An 18,376-nucleotide genomic window follows, 5' to 3' on the forward strand; every position below is an offset into this window, starting at 1 on the left:
TTTATCTCTGTGGGAGATTATATTGACAAGTTACTTGAGAGTAAATTAAGTAGTTTAGCTTCATACAACAACAGCTACTTGTATTTATTTGGCACCTTTAACATAGTGAAATGTCCAAGGAGCTTCACAGGAACATGATCAAACAAAATTTGACACTAAGCCACATAAGGAGATAGTGGGCAGATGACCAAAATCCTGGTCCAAGAGGTAGGTTAATTTAGGGAGCACCTTAAAAGAGGAAAGAGACATAAAGAGTTAGGATGGTTTGAGAGGGAATTCCATAGCTTAGGGTCTTGGAAGCTGAAGGCACGCACATCAATATTGGGGCAATTAAAATTGGATATGTACAAGAGGCAATAATTGGAGGTGTACAGATAAAGTCTTGTTTGATTGGATTGGATTGGATTTGTTTATTGTCACGTGTACCAGGGTATAGTGAAAAGTATTGTTCTGCATGCAGCTCCGACAGATCATCCCGTACATGAAAAGAAAATACATAATAGGGTAAACATAAAATACACAATGTAAATACATAGACACCGGGAAGCATTACAGAAGATGTGTGAAGATATCTGATCAGTCCATGAGAGGGTCTCGTGTGAATGATTTGAACAAGGCTTCAGGTGTAAAATCTTCATAATTTTGCAGACCGTGCCAGAATAAAAGGAAGAACATGTAATGAGAGAGAAAACACTGCCAGATTCAGAAGAATTTTGACATTACAGTTAACTTAAGTTACTAATACAAGTACCTTGAGAGTAAATTAAATAGTTCAATGTGGATAAGAATAAAATAAGAGAGCAAGAATCCAAAAGGGGGAAATATGTCTGAATGGAAGAGTGAGGTGGTGGGCTGATACAATTATAATCACTGACTTTATTAAACTGTCAGTATAGTCCTTTGCTGCAGTGAAATGTCAAATAAGATTGTGTTGCAAAAGTAAAGGGATATTGTCGAGGGATGTTGATGTAGGCGGCATTCGTTAGACTCCCATCTGAACTACTTGTGTTACATGATCATAATGTGCCTGTTGCCCTTTCAGAGATCACAGATGAATAATGAAGCTAATGTTCAATTAATCTTATTGAAGTTTTGAAGATTGAATAGAACCAAATAATTTGGTAGTGTCAGCTTGGAAAACCGTCAATATGATAAAGCATTCGAGTATTATTTGAAGCAGTAGTATAAAAGGTTTTTGGAACTTAGAGAGAAGGAATTGAATGATATGGCAACAAGGCGAATGGTTGGAGTTGATCTTTCGGGCATGGGCTTGTAATTATTTTACTTTTGACTTTGTGCATCCATATCCCAATGTTGTCTGCTGGATGTCAAGTTACAAAGCTCTGCCTGTATTCCTTTAACTGTTTCCATTCACCCAGAATCTGTTTGCCTCCTTTGTTACTGTTGCAATTTTGATTCAACGTTGGAAGTCATTGTCTAAAGCTTTTCATTATCCCTCTCAGCTTAAATTGTGTAATAGTATAGTAATCACTTTCATTTAACTTTTCAAAACAGTATTAATTTGTGCTATTAAAGTTTTAAGTATATATTTATGATCCATTATTTAAAACAAAATCGTGTCTGGTATGTGAGCTTCACCTGCAAGGCCGCCTTTATTTTCCCTGAAGCGAGCTTGAATTCAACAAAAGTATTGAACTCAAGTGGCTTTTTAAAGAAATGGAGCACATCAGACGTAAATGAACCATTTGAGCCTTGGAGGAAAATATTGTTAATTCTGGTTATAAGTTTTTAGTGTGAAGCTTGTTCCAATTTTGGAGACATTCTTCCTTCCATCTTCTGTGAGAGTAACCAAATAATAGAACTTTTCTAAAAATATGACTTGGTTCAGATTGTATCAAAGCCCTTTATATGGGGTTTATTAGGACGCAACTCTCCTCCCTGTCCTATTAATAAGTTCAGCAATTAAAAGTTATGTTTCTCTTTCTCTTTAGGTTGGTGGTGAGCTCAATGGAAGTGCTAGAAAGCTGCTTTGCTGTTGGATCCTCAACTGAAAAGGTAAACTTATTTGCCGTAGTGATATGGGGGTGGGGGACGAGAGAGAGAAAGAATTTGTGCTTTTCTTGCTTAGTAAGTTAGTGGGCAAGGGCTTTTTGCTGGATCTGGCCCCGGGGGGGGGGTGCCCCCACGGTGGCCTGGCCCACGATCGGGGCCCACCGATCCGCGGGCGGGCCTGTGCCGTGGGGGCACTCTTTCCCTTCCGCCTCCGCCACGGTCTCCACCATGGCAGAAGAGACTCCCTCCACTGCGCATGCGCGGGAATGCTGTCAGTGGCCGCTGACGCTCCCGCGCATGCGCCGCCCGGAGATGTCATTTCCGTGCCAGCTGGCGGGGCACCAAAGGCCTTTTCCGCCAGCTGGCGGGGCGGAAATTCGGCCGGCGCCGGCCTAGCCCCTCAAGGTTGGGGCTCGGCCCCCAAAGATGCGGAGCATTCCGCACCTTTGGGGCGGCGCAATGCCCGTCTGATTTGCGCCGTTTTGAGCTCCAGTCGGCAGTCATCGCGCCGTTTCCGGAGAATTTCGCCCCTGGTTACTGGATCAGGAGAATAGATGTAAAATCTGAAATCATACGAATTTACCTTTTAAATGTTTACAGACTGTATCTGTTCTCTCACAGGAAAAGAATAAACAGACAGCATTGGAACTAGCTACCACATTGCTGTCGATGCCAACTCCATCCACCGTTCAGCAACAAACCAAGGGGCTGCTGGCGAGTCTGCACAGTAGCCGTGGCAGTTATCACAATCACAAGGTGACTTGTGCCTGTTGTTTTTCACACACTTATGTGCAACCTGTCTTTTGACACTGGTGGCGTCTGCAGGGCTATGTACTTATCATGGGGCTGAGAAGTGGAAATCTTTGCGGCACCAGCTGCACTGGCTTCGAAAAGCACAAGCCAGGCGTTGGATGAGATGCAATGTTTAATGCAGACATATATTCACAAGAGTGTTTGGAGCAGTACCAGGCAGCACTGGGCTGATCTACTTTCAGATTGATGATGGGACCAGCAAAGCTCTCCAATGCCAAAATTTGTTTTGGCTTTCCCACTTCATCTTCAGCTCGACAAGACAATACATGCCACCATTTTCAAGATAAGATGTTGAAACAACAACATATTTTGTTCTGCAAGTGCTGTAGTGCTCTGTATAGTATGCTGTTTGAAAGTAGGATGGGCATTCAACTGGCTTGTGATGTTTGAATAACATAATTGTACTATCTTTGATGAGATGTGTTCAAATACTTCTCTTCTTTGTCCGATCAGGATCAAGCTCTGCTGAATAATGCTGTGCATATTCTGAATACTTGGAACAAGGATGGCCGTGACCTTGATCCAGAAGTATTCCAACGGCTAATAATCACTGCACGTTCCATTGCAATGATGCGACCCAATAACCTTGTACATTTCACGGAGGTGAAAACACCACAAACTGATAAAGGTGAGAAAATTCATAAAATAATGCAAGTATCCAACGGGCCAGCTGTATCAGTAAAGAGAATGGATGAAAGCAAATTACTGCGGAGAATGGATGAGTTTGCGGTCTTTTTAAAAAATAAATTTAGAGTACCCAATTCATTTTTCCAATTAAGGGGCAATTTAGCGTGGCCAATCCCCCTAGCCTGCACATCTTTGGGCTGTGGGGGCGAAACCCACGCAAACACGGGGAGAATGTGCAAACTCCACACGGACAGTAATCCAGAGCCAGGATCGAACCTGGGACCTCGGCGCCGTGAGGCTGCAATGCTAACCACTGCGCCACCGTGCTGCCCTTGAGTTTGTGTTCTGGGCATAGGCACTGCATCAGGATTGGAAACTAGAAGAGAAGAAGTGAATTAAGCAAGATAGTATTGTGGAAGGGGAAGGAGAAGAGCAGATATCAAAAATCACGAATACTAAGCTGCCACAGAGCGAGGTCAAATGCCCAGCTAAACTGTTTGTGGAAAAACCGGCGAGAGACCAAAAGCTAATGGATCGTATGCCCACATCATTCCAATGTTTCAGGGAATTATTGACTTCACTCCTGAATGTCCTAGCTGTTATGTTCCCTTGTTCTGGATTCTCTGTATCTACCCTTCAAATTTCTTTATCATTTTAAGTACCTCAGTTAGATGCCTGCTTAAAGTCAAGGGATTACAGACCAAGTTTTGTGATAATTTAACCCAGTATACCCTGGTACCATCCTGGTAAATCTACCCCCTCCAAGGCCTGTAAATCTTTGCTGAGGTTAGCAGTAGAAAGCAGTCTGCTCAGGGCTTTGTACAATTGAAGTATCGCTGCCTCTAGTGCCCTGAAATAAAGACCCAACATTGCACCAGATTTTTTGATTCCTTTTTTATGCTGTGTTTGTGTGAGGTTCTCATGAAGAGATTGGAGAAAGTACATACATTTCTGCTTGTTAGGGAGAGAACGTTTGGGGCTCTGAACAGTGCTGTAAGGAAGAGATAAATGAACAGATGTTCTGTCTCTTACTGTTGCGATAGGTTTGGCAGCTGAACACTGGGTTGGAAGAATGACCAAGTGTATCCTTGAAGGAATAATCCATCTGGGAAGCTGGAAAGGAGAAAATGTGGGACTATTATAGTTAATGGAAATGGTAGAAAATGATGTATTGGATGTAAAGGGTCACTGTGTAGAAGGTGACGACAAGAAGATATTATAGTACAATATATAATTTACATTCTCCTGGACTGTCATTGCCTTGCATTAGCCCATCTCTGGGCTCAGGTTCACACGATGGCACAATGGTTAGCACTGCAGCCTCACAGCGCTGGGACCCGTGATCAATTCCAACCTTGGGTGACTGTGTAGAGCTTGCGCATTCGCCCCGTCTCTGCGTGGATTTCCTCCGGGTACTCAGAGTCCACAGTAGCAGGATTGCATGATGCTGACTGTTGGTAATGAGTTTTAACCTTTACAATGGTGTAATAAATGCTACTGGGTAGGTGAATAATCTGCCAGGGCTGAATTCGGTTAAGTCACTTATCAACGGAGAAGTGTTCTTTATACTAACTGAAGGTTACCATGCGTGTAGAGACCAACCTCTGTACTTAAATAACCAGCATCAAGCAGTCAAGACCTGTGAGAGGATTGCATCCTCTTGGGGTGCTGGGCAATTAATCTAACTACTTGTATGTTAACATTAGTGCTGATCAAGACAAGTGACAAGGTCTCACGTGACCATTTTCAACCAATAGCTGAATACACTTACATTTGAATTACCAGTGGTGTAATGGTTATGTATTGGACTTGTAATTCCAGAGGCCCGAACTAATAATCTCGAGACATGAATTCATATTCCACCATGGCATTCCGGAATTTGAACTGTTTAAAAACAAATTATATAAAAAGGCTACTGTCAGTGATGGTAGCTATGAAACCACTGGGGCTGCACGGCGGCACAGTGGTTAGCACTGCTGCCTCACAGCTCCAGGGACCCAGGTTCAATTCCGACCTTGGGTGACTGTGTGGAGTTTGCACTTTCTCCCCATGTCTATGTGGGGTTTTTCCGGGTGCTCCCACAGTCCAAAGATGTGCAGGTTAGGTGGATTGGCCGTGCTAAATTGTCCCTTAGTGTCCAAAAGGTAATAATAATAATAATTTTTTTATTGTCACAAGTAGATTTCCATTAACACTGCAACGAAGTTACTGTGAAAATCCCCTAGTCACCGCATTCCGACACCTGTTCGGGTACACAGAGGGAGAATTCAGAATTCTCAGCTGGTACGGGAATTGAACCCGCGCTGCTGGCCTGGTTCTGCATCAAAACCAGCTGTCTATCCCACTGAGCTTAGGTGGGGCGAATTGGTTACAGGGAAAGGGTGGAGACGTGGGCTTAAGTAGGCTGCTCTTTCCAAGGGCTGGCGCAGACTCGATGGGCCGAATGGCCTCCTTCTGCACTCTAAGGATTCTATGTATTGTAAAAATCCAACTAGTTCACTTGTCGTTCAGAGAAGGAAACCTGCTGTCTTCTGAGTTGACCTTTACGTGGCTCCAAACACACAGCAAGTGGATGAAACTTAACTCCCCTCTGAAATGACCTAACAAGCCCACTCTGTTGTATCACACAGCTACAAAGAAGTATAATTAGAACATAAATTGCCTTCCTTAACAGCACTGTGGCAGTCCATTCACCACAACAATTGCAGCGGTTCTCAAGGGCAGTTCGGGATGAACCTGGTCAGCTGTGCCCACCTCCTTTGAAGGAATACCAAAATTACGATGAGGCAGATACACTGAAATGCCAGATTGTAAACATTTCATATTCTACCTAAATTCAATTCCTAATTTTATCCTTTCTTTAGAAGGAACAGATGAAAGAGATCAAGTCCACGGGAATGCAGAAGTCGAGGGCTGCAGTTTTATTATGCAGTTAGTCACCCATTTCTGGAGGCTCCATGCTTCCAAACCTAAAAATGCATTCCTGGCTCCTGCCTGCCTGCCCGGTAAGACAAACAGTAACACAATGACTGCATGTTTTCAACCTGTGCATCAGAAAAGTAACACAAAGTACACTTTGGTCAAAATATAATGAAGTAGGATTCCACTCACCTGTCCATCCTAAGTTTTATAACTGGAGCCAGAATTCTAAATGAGTATAGTTGCCTTTAGTACCTTTGTGGAAGAAACAGAAATGTTTTGCAATGTCTAAATGATTAGAATACTAAATATGATTGTCTGTGAGTTGTAATAAGTGGTGACATCTTTGAAAGATATTAAATACTTTCTCAAGGAAATAAATATTCTGACCTGCCTGTTTACAAAGTGAGAGCTGAGTGTCAGCAACATAGAGAAGTAACTTTGCAAATACCAACAACAAAATATTCCAAGGAACATCATAAAGCATTGTTTTTCACTTGATCTTGTCAGTAAACATTTATATCTGTACGACTCTGCTTCACCTGCTTTACTGTACCAGGAGGTCTGGTTGATGGAAATGCCCTTTGACAGCATTTTTACTGGGTCTTCATTCTTCTCTACAGGTCTGACTCACATTGAGGCAACAGTGAATGCACTAATTGACATTATTCATGGATATTGTACCTGTGAGCTAGACTACATCAACGCTGCTGCAAAGGTTTATATGCAGATGTTGCTGTGTCCAGTAAGTCCCTCTATTCAATAGGAGATAATTTGCATTCAATGTTCCAGCAACATTTTGTGATCAATGAGCAGCCCTTTTAGTGTTGTTAAAGGATGAGAGTCAGTGCGAGTATATACGGCAGTGTTATGCAGTTGTGAAATGGTTTTTATGTTGGTGCTGATTCTTTCTGTGAAGGGACAGTATCTGTGCCTTTACCCGGCACTCGCCAGTGTACTGTGTCTTAATTATTCTGAATTGTTTTTCCTCAGGACCAATCAGTGAGTTTTGCCTGTAAACAGGCGCTGATTCGTGTATTGAGACCACGGAGCAAGCGCAGACACGTCACTCTGCCATCTCCACCTCGCAGCAACACCCCAATGGGTAAGGAACGAGAGATCTGAACAATGTCCAGCAAAAATGTAGCAATGTATCTGGAAATGTTTGCTAACAAAGACTGTTAATGTTCACAAAAACAATGGATATGCTGATTCTCTTTTACAAGCATTGAAATATTAAATTAAAAAGAAATTGTGGACGCCTCCCTGATGTACTGTCTAAAGGACCAAAAATTAGATCCTTTGTGTCAATTAAAAACATATTTTTCATCTCTCGTCTTCCCTGTCTGAATAAAGGCATTGGAGAACTTTTTGTACAGTTCAGTGTTATGTAAATCTTTGAATCGATCACTGTTAAGTGCTGGGTAGGAATTCTAATGCGTTGTTGTGTGAACCCTGTATCAGGACCCCAATATATGTCAATGTGTAAAAATTTCCCCAGGACACTGCTCACACTTGGCTGTGTGCACGTAACTTTGCATTGAAGTGTAAATGTCACTTTAACCTGTCCCTACTCCACTCCGAGGTCCCCACCTGCTTCAAGAAGACCCACCATCATACCGGTACCAAAGAAGAACCAGGCAACGTGCCTCAATGACTACCGTCCAGTGGCCCTGACTTCAGTCGTAATGAAGTGCTTCGAGAGGTTGATCATGAAGCGCATCACCTCCATACTCCCGGAACGCCTTGATCCACTGCAATTCGCATACCGCTGCAACCGGTCCACATCAGACGCCATTTCCCTGGCTCTACACTCATCCCTAGAACATCTCGAAAACAAGGACTCCTACATCGGACTCCTATTTATTGACTACAGCTCTGCCTTCAACACCATAATCCCAGCCAAGCTCATATAAAAGCTCCAAAACCTAAGACTTGGCTCCCCACTCTGCAACTGGATCCTCGATTTTCTGACCAACAGACCACAATCAGTAAGAATGAACAACACCTCCTCCTCCACAATAGTCCTCAACACCAGGGCCCCGCAAGGCTGCGTCCTTAGCCCCCTACTCTACTCCCTGTACACACACGACTGCGTGGCAAAACTTGGTCCCAACTCCATCTACAAGTTTGCTGACGATACGACCATAGTGGGCCGGATCTCGAATAGCGACGAGTCAGAATACAGGCGGGAGATAGAGAACCTAGTGGAGTGGTGTAGCGACAACAATCTCTCCCTCAATGCCAGCAAAACTAAAGAGCTGGTCATTGACCTTAGGAAGCAAAGTGCTGTACACACCCCTGTCAGCATCAACGGGGCCGAGGTGGAGATGGTTAGCAGTTTCAAATTCCTAGGGGTGCACTTCTCCAAAAATCTGTCCTGGTCCACCCACGTCGACGCTACCACCAAGAAAGCACAACAGCGCCTATACTTCCTCAGGGAACTAAGGAAATTTGGCATGTTCACATTAACCCTTACCAACTTTTACAGATGCAACATAGAAAGCATCCTATCAGGCTGCATCACAGCCTGGTATGGCAACTGCTCGGCCCAGGACCGCAAGAAACTTCAGAGAGTCGTGAACACCGCCCACCAGTCCATCACACGAAGCTGCCTCCCATCCATTGACTCCATCTACACCTCCCGCTGCCTGGGGAAAGCGGGCAGCATAATCAAAGATCCCTCCCCACCCGGCTTACTCACTCTTCCAACTTCTTCCATCGGGCAGGAGATACAGAAGTCTGAGAACACGCACGAACAGACTCAAAAACAGCTTCTTCCCCACTGTCACCAGACTCCTAAATGACGCTCTTATGGACTGACCTCATTAACACTACACCCTGTATGCTTCATCCGATGCCAGTGCTTATGTAGCTACATTGTATATGTTATGTTGCCCTATTACGTATTTTCTTTTATTCCTATTTAATGATCTGTTGAGCTGCTCGCAGAAAAATGCTTTTCACTGTACCTCGGTACACGTGACAATAAACAAATCCAATCCAATCCAATCCACTCCACTCTGGACTTAACTCCACACTGATTCGGAGTCGGTGACCACAGTACATTCAGATGCAAATTATTTTAGCCTAAAGATCTGTCTCCATTTGTTTTTAGGTGATAAAGATGACGACGATGATGATGATGCTGAGGATAAAATGCAACCGTCGGGAATGGCAGGCAATGAAAATATCCGTCAAGAGAGTCAGGAACAAAGTGAAGTGGATCATGGAGACTTTGAAATGGTGGTAAGCATCTTGTAAAGATCTACTGTGTCTTGTTCACCAATAAAGGATGAGAAGAAAAGAATAGATGTACTTAGAATTAATATATAAGAGACTTTTCATTGCTTCAGTCTTTCTCTTTGCAGCTCTGGTGCAGCCAAAATTTGCAGTAAGTATGAAACTTTGTGAAAGAACATAACTAACATGAACGTGTTGACTGCAGCACTGTGACAAAGCACAATGGCACTTCATGCATAGTTTATGCTTTTGATTCACTGCGTATAAAGTTTCAGATAGCAATGCACCAACAACGTACACCTTTTTACTGTATTAAACATCCCCAGCAATATTACAAATCAAAACCTGATGCCTGGGCTGCATGGTGGTGCAGTGGTTAGCACTGTTGCCTAATGGCGCCAAAGACCTGTGTTCGATCCCAAACTCGGGTCACTGTCCGTGGAGTTTGCACTTTCTCCCTGTGCCTGCATGGGTCTCGCCCCCAAAACCGAGAGATGTGCAGGGTAGTTGGATTGGCCATGCTAAATTGTCCCTTAATTTAAATTTTGTTTTTTAAACTTGATGCCAAACTATGGAAGTAGGACATTAGGACAGGTGACCAAAAGTTTGGTCTAAGAGGTACATTTTAAGTAATGTCTTGAAGAAGGAGTCAGGGAGGGAATTCCAGAGTTTTGGGGCCCAGGTAGCTGTTTAACCTTTTACTATGTTAAAGGTGCAATGTAATTACAGGTTGTTGCAGGTTGCCTCCAGAATGAGACAATAAAAGTAAAATTGTAGGAAGAATTGAATGGGGGAGGGGAAAGCTGAAATCTCTACACATCACACAGGTAATATTATCGTCATAACACGTTACTCCAGTTCCTAGGTAGTGAAACTGAACATAGAGTTAAGTACCAAAACTGTAAACTTATTATTGATTATTTTTGACCAGCAGCATTAATAAAGTTTGCATTTGTAAATCTCCCTTTTTGGTCTGCTTATGACAAGGATTGTTTCATTTTCCCTTCTTTCCCAGTCGGAATCAATGGTTCTGGAGTCGGCTGAAAATGTCACAAATGGAAATCCTTCACCTCTGGAGGCATTGCTGGCGGGCGCAGAGGGCTTCCCACCAATGCTGGACATTCCTCCAGATGCAGATGATGAGACGATGGTGGAACTGGCGATTGCTCTTAGCCTGCAGCAAGATCAGCAAGGTACAGTACAATTCTTATCCATATACAGAGCCTGCAGCACTATTAATTAGGGAGCAATGGGAGACTTGGGATCTCAGCTGTCATTTTGGCTGACTTGCAAAGAGCTGAACAGAATGAAGGAAGGTTCCTAGAGTTCATTTATGTTGGATTTTTTTGGGTAAAAGCTACAAATGTGAGAAGCAAAAGCAAAAAGCTCCTTCGGCTCATCCACCTTTAGAACCTGGACTCAGACTGGAAATGTGTGGTAAAGTCTGAAGGAAAACAGACAGGTTAATGTTTCAGATGGTGACCCTTTGTCAGAGCCAGACAACTGAGATTCAGCATGTGTCATATCCGATTGTTACTTGGATGGACTTACTTGTTTAATCTCTGCTTTGGTCAGACTGATGGTAAGTGAACCTATAGACCTTGTGAATTTGAAACCTATGAAATCAGACACTTCACTGATTGGGTGCAGCCAGCCTGGATTTTAAAATGCTGTTACAGCTATTTTTGTAATTGAATATTTTATTGATTTTTGAAACAAATATTTTGGGTCCTGTTAACTAGGCAATGTAGTTCTGCTTACGTAAACATCGGCTCAGTATCTTATTATTATACATGCTGATTGAATGCAGGTTTCCTGAATCAGATTTTTCAACCCTCATGTGTGACAATATGCTCTTCCTGTGATCTGCAATGCAAATAAATTCCTGGTGTTGATTTTTAACAGGTAGCAGCAGCAGTGCACTGGGCCTACAGAGCCTGGGACTATCTGGACAAGCTCCCAGCTCCTCCTCATTGGATGCCGGCACCCTGTCTGATACCACAGCCTCCGGTAACTATATGGCTAAATCTGGTACAGGTCTATAGAAGTTAAATGTTTGTCTGAGCTTCTGATTGGATCTTCATTGTATTAGTTGTTGTTGGACATTGTTGATGATTCAGTTTGGGGGTTTTAATCTGACTGTGGTGTCCTGGAGCCGCGGTTGTTTCAAATTGTATTGAGAATTAAATAAAATGAAGCTTTAAGACCTTAAGATATAGGAGCAGGATTAGGCCATTTGGCCAATTGAGCCTGCTCTGCCTGGCTGATATATTTTGCATCCCCATTCTCCTGCCTTCTGCTTGTAAAGCCTGATCCCTTATTAATCAAGAACCCACCTATCTCTGTCTTAAAGACACTCGGTGATTTGGTCTCCACAGCCTTCTGCGGCAATGAGTTCCACAGAATAGTGCAGTTCACTACAATTAAACATATTCTGTTAATATTCTTAGTCAGAGACATTTAATAGCAGTTCAGGTAGTTGAGCATTGAGTTATTTTAAGGTAAACCCTGGAGTCTTCACTTTACTTGCTTGGCTCTTGAGTCAAGATGACATTCTCTGTACGTGGAGTTTTGTCAATTTTCAACCTGGTTGGTGAAGTCAATTGTTTCCATTTGATTTGCCTCAATTGAATCAAATTTCATGAATCAGAATGTTGATGGGTTGTGAATAACTCTATAACTCAGATGATTCTCTCCCCCTTCTTAGCTTGAAGGTAATAATGTGGCACTGAATAATCTTCAGATAGATATGAAAAATGAGGGGGTTGGTCTAAGTGGAGCAGAATGCCTGAACTGGCGGCTTCAGCTAAGGGCGGGGTGTCCTGCAAGGCATCCAAGCAGTCGCTGACTAAAGTCACCAAAAGCTGCACAAGAAGCAGAGGAAACCCTGCAAGCAGAGCTACACCAGTTATGTGTACAGAGTGCTGACCCAGGTCCACCCTTCCACCCAGATCCCTGAACGCCATGAACTCCTTTATAACTCCTTTGCATCGCCTCCGAGGCCTCGCACCTCATTCACTACAACAAGCACCATACCATATCGCCCCGAGAGATCCAGAGCACTGTCTGCCTCATGCTGCTGGGGAACTGACCAACACACTATCTCTGCCGGCATGAAAGCGGCCACCAAATACACTAATTCCGTTTAGATCGTCCATAATGAAAGATTGGAAAAGATCCAACTACGGAAGATTCTGCTTGGGCAATTTAGTTCTGATTTTATATCTTAGGCAACTGCTTCATGTAAGGGGCATTAAATAAATAAACATAGACTAAAATGGGAACCAAACATTTAAAATAAATAGTTCATTTATGGGTGGCATGTGGCACAGTGGTCAGCACTGCTGCCTCACAGCTCCAGGGTCCCAGATTCAATTCCTGCCTCGGGTCACTGTCTGTATGGAGTTTGCACTTTCTCCCCATGTCTGCGTGGGTTTCCTCCGGGTGCCCAGGTTTCCTCCCACAGTCCAAGGAAGTGCAGGTTATGTAGATTGGCTCTGCTAAATTGCCCTTAATGTCCAAAGGTTTAGGTGGGGTTATTGGGTTACAGGGATATGATGGTGGTGTAGGCTTAGTACAGTGCTTTTTCCAAGGGCCGATGCAGACTTGATGGACCGAATGGCCTCCTTCTGCACTGTAAATTCAATGGTTCTATGACAGCTGAATAGTACAGCAGTAAGTGATTTGCAAGTTGCAAAGTAATGTGTTTCCATCAATGGAAATGTTCCGAACAATATGAAATGAACCTACATAGAAGTTTCAAGAAGGAAACATGTTATTTGGCCAAATCAGCCCAATCATGTGGGTGATTACCCCCCACATGAGCAAATATTGCATTTGCTCACCTTGTTCTCATTTCCTGTCATCTCCTTTAATCCAATCTAATCCTGAATGTCAATACAGTTTCTGCCTTAGACAGCAATCCTGGAATGAATTCCATCGCCTCACAACTTTCTGCATGAAGAGGTTTATCCAGCTCCCTGTTCTAAATCTCTTCTTTTGTGGCCCCTTGGGGCAGCACGGTGGCACAGTGGTTAGCATTGCTGCCTCACGGCGCCGAGGTCCCAGGTTCGATCCCGGCTATGGACCACTGTCCGTGTTTGCGTGGGTTTCGCCCCCACAACCTAAAGATATGCGGGTGGCTGGATTGACCATGCTAAATTGCCCCTTAATTGGAACAAATTGGTACTCTAAATTTATATTTTTAAAAAATTTGTGGCCCCTCATTTTTATGAGATCATAGTAAGCTTTTCTAATTCAGCATTACTGCTTGACTTTTGTTTTCGCTACCTCTTGTGATAAAATCTGGAATTTCTTTAGCTTCTTTTAAGGCTTTATTCTACCTAAAGATCCTATAATGGCCTGTGAACTTCTACCCCATTCCACAAATCCCTCTGCTTTTCTGTAACATTTAGCCTGCTTCCATTCGCAGTATAATCACTGATGTTAGTATTAGAATTACAATCCCCAATAAGCTAAATGAACCAGCTTTTGGAAACTGATCTCCGTTTTAAAGACAACTTCCGTTTCTGCAAACTGAGTTTAAATCACCACTGATGTTCATTGTGTAAATGGTTTCTGATATAGGAAGTGGAATGGAAATGAAGTACTTAAATGTGTTGAATGACCAGTCTGTGTGACAATGGAAAGAGTCAGTTTCCCAGAAAAGTCAAAGAATTTCTTTGTCACAAAGCAAAACTCTGTTCACAAGTTTATTTTGCCTTTCCAAGCAGTCATTAAATATTGGTTCAGGTGCTGAACAGTGAAGCTTTTCTTCTATCTGTGGGCCTCATGCCTGTGTGAGAAGATTTTGTGTAGTTTGATCAGCTTTCTGTACCTATAATGTCTTGCTTCTTAATTGTTGCGATATTGAAAAGCTGCTGATGGCCATGCCAAGCTAATGGTCTGCGGCTGTGATTGTCTCAAACGCCTGTGCTTGTGCTCACGGTTTGTAAATATGGTGTTTTTACCTGTAACAGCCGTTGCTATGCTTTTAGCTCCAGCCTCTGATGATGAAGGGAGCACAGCGGCAACAGATGGATCAACACTACGAACGTCACCTGCGGAGCACGGTGGCAGTGTGGGGTCAGAGAGTGGGGGCAGTGCTGTTGACTCAGTTGCTGGAGAACACAGCGGTAAGCAATTGGCCTAAATGTGCAGTAAGACATTAACACGAGAAAAATAAAATGGAGAAAAGAGAAATTAATATCTTATGACCAAGTTTAAAATTTGGATTTTTGTAACTAATTCCTGTGTGGCAGCACAGACTATCCCTTTTTTCCCCCGGCCAAGCATTAAATGCCTTCCAGTTGATTTATATTTAAGAACATTTTGAGGATTGGGATGTATTCTTCCACAACAGATCTCCACTGCACTACCTGTGCTTGACACCCTCTGCAGCTAGTTTGGTCTCAGCCGCTTTACTGTAGCTCTTAGTGTTGTTTCAGGAATGACCCTAATGTAGAGACAGCAGTTTACTACAGCCAACCTGAGCATGAATAAGGCCTGAGAATTAAATTAAACACACTTGTGATTACCTCACCATTCCTAGGATGATATTATTGACACACAATATAATTCTGCAGTTGTTAATGCATGTGCACAGTAATCATAATAACCCTGTAGTGGAGTATATGTAAATGTGCATGCATGTAAATGTGTGGTAAAAATATCATATGTCCGTGTGTTTGTGTACATGTATAGTGAGATAGAGGTTAACATTTTTTTAAAATTTACATAGTGTCTGGGCGCAGCAGTGCATATGGAGATACAACAGTTGAGGGACATCCTACAGGACCAGGCAGTGTCAGCTCCAGCACGGGAGCCATAAGTACCACCACTGGACAGCAAGAAGGTGATGGGTCAGAAGGAGAAGGTGAAACAGAAGGTGACCTACATACAAGCAACAGGTGAGAAAAGATGTTAAATCTTAAAGTTGTAAAGTTATTCTTCCAGTTCAAGTGCAATTTATAATAGGTTAGATTCCTCTAACCTCAACTGAAAAATTGTGTAAAGGGGTGATGGTGTCTTTAAGACAGGCACAGATAGGTTCTTGATTAATAAGGGGATCAGGGGTTATGGGGAGAAGGCAGGAGAATGGGGATGAGAAAATATCAGCCATGATTGAATGGCAGAGCAGACTCGATGGGCCGAGTGGCCTAATTCTGATCCCATGTCTTATGGTCTTGTGGTCTAATCCCGTCTACTGCTCCTCTCACAGGCTACATATGGTTCGTCTGATGCTGCTCGAGAGACTTTTACAGCATCTGCCACAGCTCCGACACGTTGGTGGAGTTCGAGCCATCCCCTACATGCAGGTGATCATTGTTTGCCTCAGTGGACTTTATCTGACTTATTTTACATGGGTGATTTAAAATTTAGTTTTGTATTGGGTAGTAATTGGCATTTTAGGTTCATTGGAGATACCAAGTGATGAATGTGTTGTGTTGTCATTTGGTAAAATTGCAGTGACTACTGAGGATCAGGAATGGGAAAATGCCTAATGGTTCATGTCTAGGGCTTGCTCCATTTTCTGTTTACCTTCAGTCACAAAGCCAATTAAAGGACACTGATGCATTAAAATTGCTGTAATTTGAGCTGATGTCCTTGTCGTTTTTATTTTGTAGCATAGAGCCCATCGTAATTTGAATCATACAGCAACAACCCTGTTCCACATTGATTAGTGATTGTGTCCTGTACCCCTCATCTACTTCATTTGGCCGTTGACCCCTTAAACAATAGTATACCTAACCTGTAACATGGAGTACAGTACCTTCACATAACTCAGTTAAAACACTACAAAAAGAAGCAACTCTTAAAATAGAGCTAACTAACTGCTCTGGTGGAGTCGGTAAGGACTTGATCCTCCATTGAGTTTAGGGAATGCTTGCTTGTTTTGATGGAGTTCCAGGGCACTTTACCATCTCGGCTCCTTTTAGAAGTACCAAAACTTAGCTTGCACTCTACAAGAATAACACTCCACAGGAACAAAACAAATGACTATCATGGAAGAAAATTAACAAATAATGATCGTGAAAGAAATCAAGCTAACAAAAAGAATTGGGCACCAGCTTTTGTGATGTTGATCAATTTGGAAATGTATTAAATTTGTGCATGAACTTTGTGTTACTGATGTTTCCTTTCATTCAACAGGTAATCCTAATGCTGACTGCTGACCTGGATGGAGAAGATGAAAAAGATAAAGGAGCCTTGGACAACCTGTTGTCTCAACTCATTGCAGAACTGTGCATGGACAAGAAGGTATGGACTCTTGGCAGTCAATCATCAGCCATTTTTCACCATTTAAAAGTACATCTTCTCTTGATAAGCAGCTCCCAGGCTTGTGCCAGTGTTATGATCACAAGGAGACCTACAGTGTACAAAGAACAATACAGCACAGGAACAGGCCCTTCGTTCCTCCAAGCCTGCGACGGCCATGGTATCTTCCTAAACTAAAACCGTATGCACTTACGGAGTCCGTATCCTTCCATTTCCACCCTATTCATATATTTGTTTAGATGCCCCTTAAATGCCGCTCCCACCTGCTCGTACCTGCTTCCACCACCTCCCCAGGCAGCGCGTCCATATATTTACCACCCTCTGTGTAAAAAAAACTTGCCTCGCCCATCAGTTCTAACTTTTCCCCATGCACTTTAAACCTATGTACCCTAGTACTTGACTCTCCTACCCGAGGAAAGAGCATCTGACTATCCACGCCACTCATAATCTTCTAGACCTCTATCAGGTCGCCTCTTAACGTCCGTCGTTCCAGTGAGGACAGACCGAGTAGTTTGGATATTTGACTGTCAATAATTTTCCCACCCACATCTAGTTTGCAGAGCAGAGTTCATGCAGGCATATATCCGAATGATCATGCAGACTTAAAGGTTCATTGGTATCAATGAAACCTAATATAACAAATGCTTGTTGTATGTTAATAATGCTGAATGCACTAAGCCATAGAAATCTGCAAACTGCATCACCGTCAAACATTCTCTGAGTAAATGTGCTGCTGTGGTCTATTATATAAATGCTGTTACACACAACCCAAAGGCTTGCAACGGTTAAGGGCAGGCAAAGGGGATGGGTGTTCAGATGGCACCTTTCTTTGTACAGTAGCCTACAGTGGTTATGATTCTGGACTATTTCAGTGTTATAATCCCACAAAGGCCAGCAGTGAAATTGAATTCAAGAATCTTTTTAATTAGTGGACCGGCACCAGTAGAATAACCATAAAAACTACCAGATTGTTCAAATAAAACTAGTTGGTTCCCTGATGCCATTCAAGGAATGGAAGCCAACACTGTTGTCTGGTCTGGCCTACACATAACTTCACTCCCACACTACCTGGTTGATTCTTAATGCCCTCTGAAGTGACACAGCAATTCATCCGGTTGTAAACAAGCGCTACAACTTTCAGAAACAAGAAGAAAATGGGAACTATTACCATCTAGACTGCAGTAATTCAATAGAAAATCCATCACGACTACCCCCTGGCAACTAGCAGTTGCCAGTAATTATAAACTTGTCAGCGTCTCCCATTTCTCGAGAACCAATTAAGTTAAGGTATACCGAATCTCTCTTACTGACTGATTGTTTATAATTATGTTGCTCAGGATGTTTCTAAGAAGAACGATCGCAGCCCACTGAACGAAGTGCATCTGGTGATCATGAGGCTTCTGAGTGTTTTTATGTCCCGAACTAAATCAGGCTCAAAATCTGCATCTGAGGTAAGTGGCTGCTTTGCACTAAAATCATTAAT

The 18,376-nt window shown here is 42.8% G+C and overlaps 1 protein-coding gene across 6 annotated transcripts in view; it reads left to right on the forward strand.

The window, feature by feature from the left end:
• ubr4 (ubiquitin protein ligase E3 component n-recognin 4) overlaps window positions 1-18,376 on the forward strand; it is a 227,614-nt gene that overhangs the window by 131,249 nt on the left and 77,989 nt on the right. For 5 of the 6 annotated variants that reach the window (XM_072478202.1, XM_072478203.1, XM_072478206.1 and 2 more), the window contains 14 exons: window positions 1,953-2,016; window positions 2,635-2,769; window positions 3,280-3,454; window positions 6,318-6,458; window positions 6,996-7,117; window positions 7,366-7,477; window positions 9,491-9,621; window positions 10,631-10,808; window positions 11,521-11,625; window positions 14,613-14,750; window positions 15,356-15,524; window positions 15,836-15,932; window positions 16,768-16,875; window positions 18,231-18,344. In XM_072478202.1, coding sequence (XP_072334303.1) covers window positions 1,953-2,016; window positions 2,635-2,769; window positions 3,280-3,454; window positions 6,318-6,458; window positions 6,996-7,117; window positions 7,366-7,477; window positions 9,491-9,621; window positions 10,631-10,808; window positions 11,521-11,625; window positions 14,613-14,750; window positions 15,356-15,524; window positions 15,836-15,932; window positions 16,768-16,875; window positions 18,231-18,344 — 1,789 coding nt within the window. The remainder of the gene's footprint in view (window positions 1-1,952; window positions 2,017-2,634; window positions 2,770-3,279; window positions 3,455-6,317; window positions 6,459-6,995; window positions 7,118-7,365; window positions 7,478-9,490; window positions 9,622-10,630; window positions 10,809-11,520; window positions 11,626-14,612; window positions 14,751-15,355; window positions 15,525-15,835; window positions 15,933-16,767; window positions 16,876-18,230; window positions 18,345-18,376) is intronic. The other variant, XM_072478204.1, reaches the window with a different exon arrangement.

This window comes from Scyliorhinus torazame, chromosome 16, assembly GCF_047496885.1.
Source record: "Scyliorhinus torazame isolate Kashiwa2021f chromosome 16, sScyTor2.1, whole genome shotgun sequence".
NCBI classification, from domain to species: Eukaryota; Metazoa; Chordata; class Chondrichthyes; order Carcharhiniformes; family Scyliorhinidae; genus Scyliorhinus; species Scyliorhinus torazame.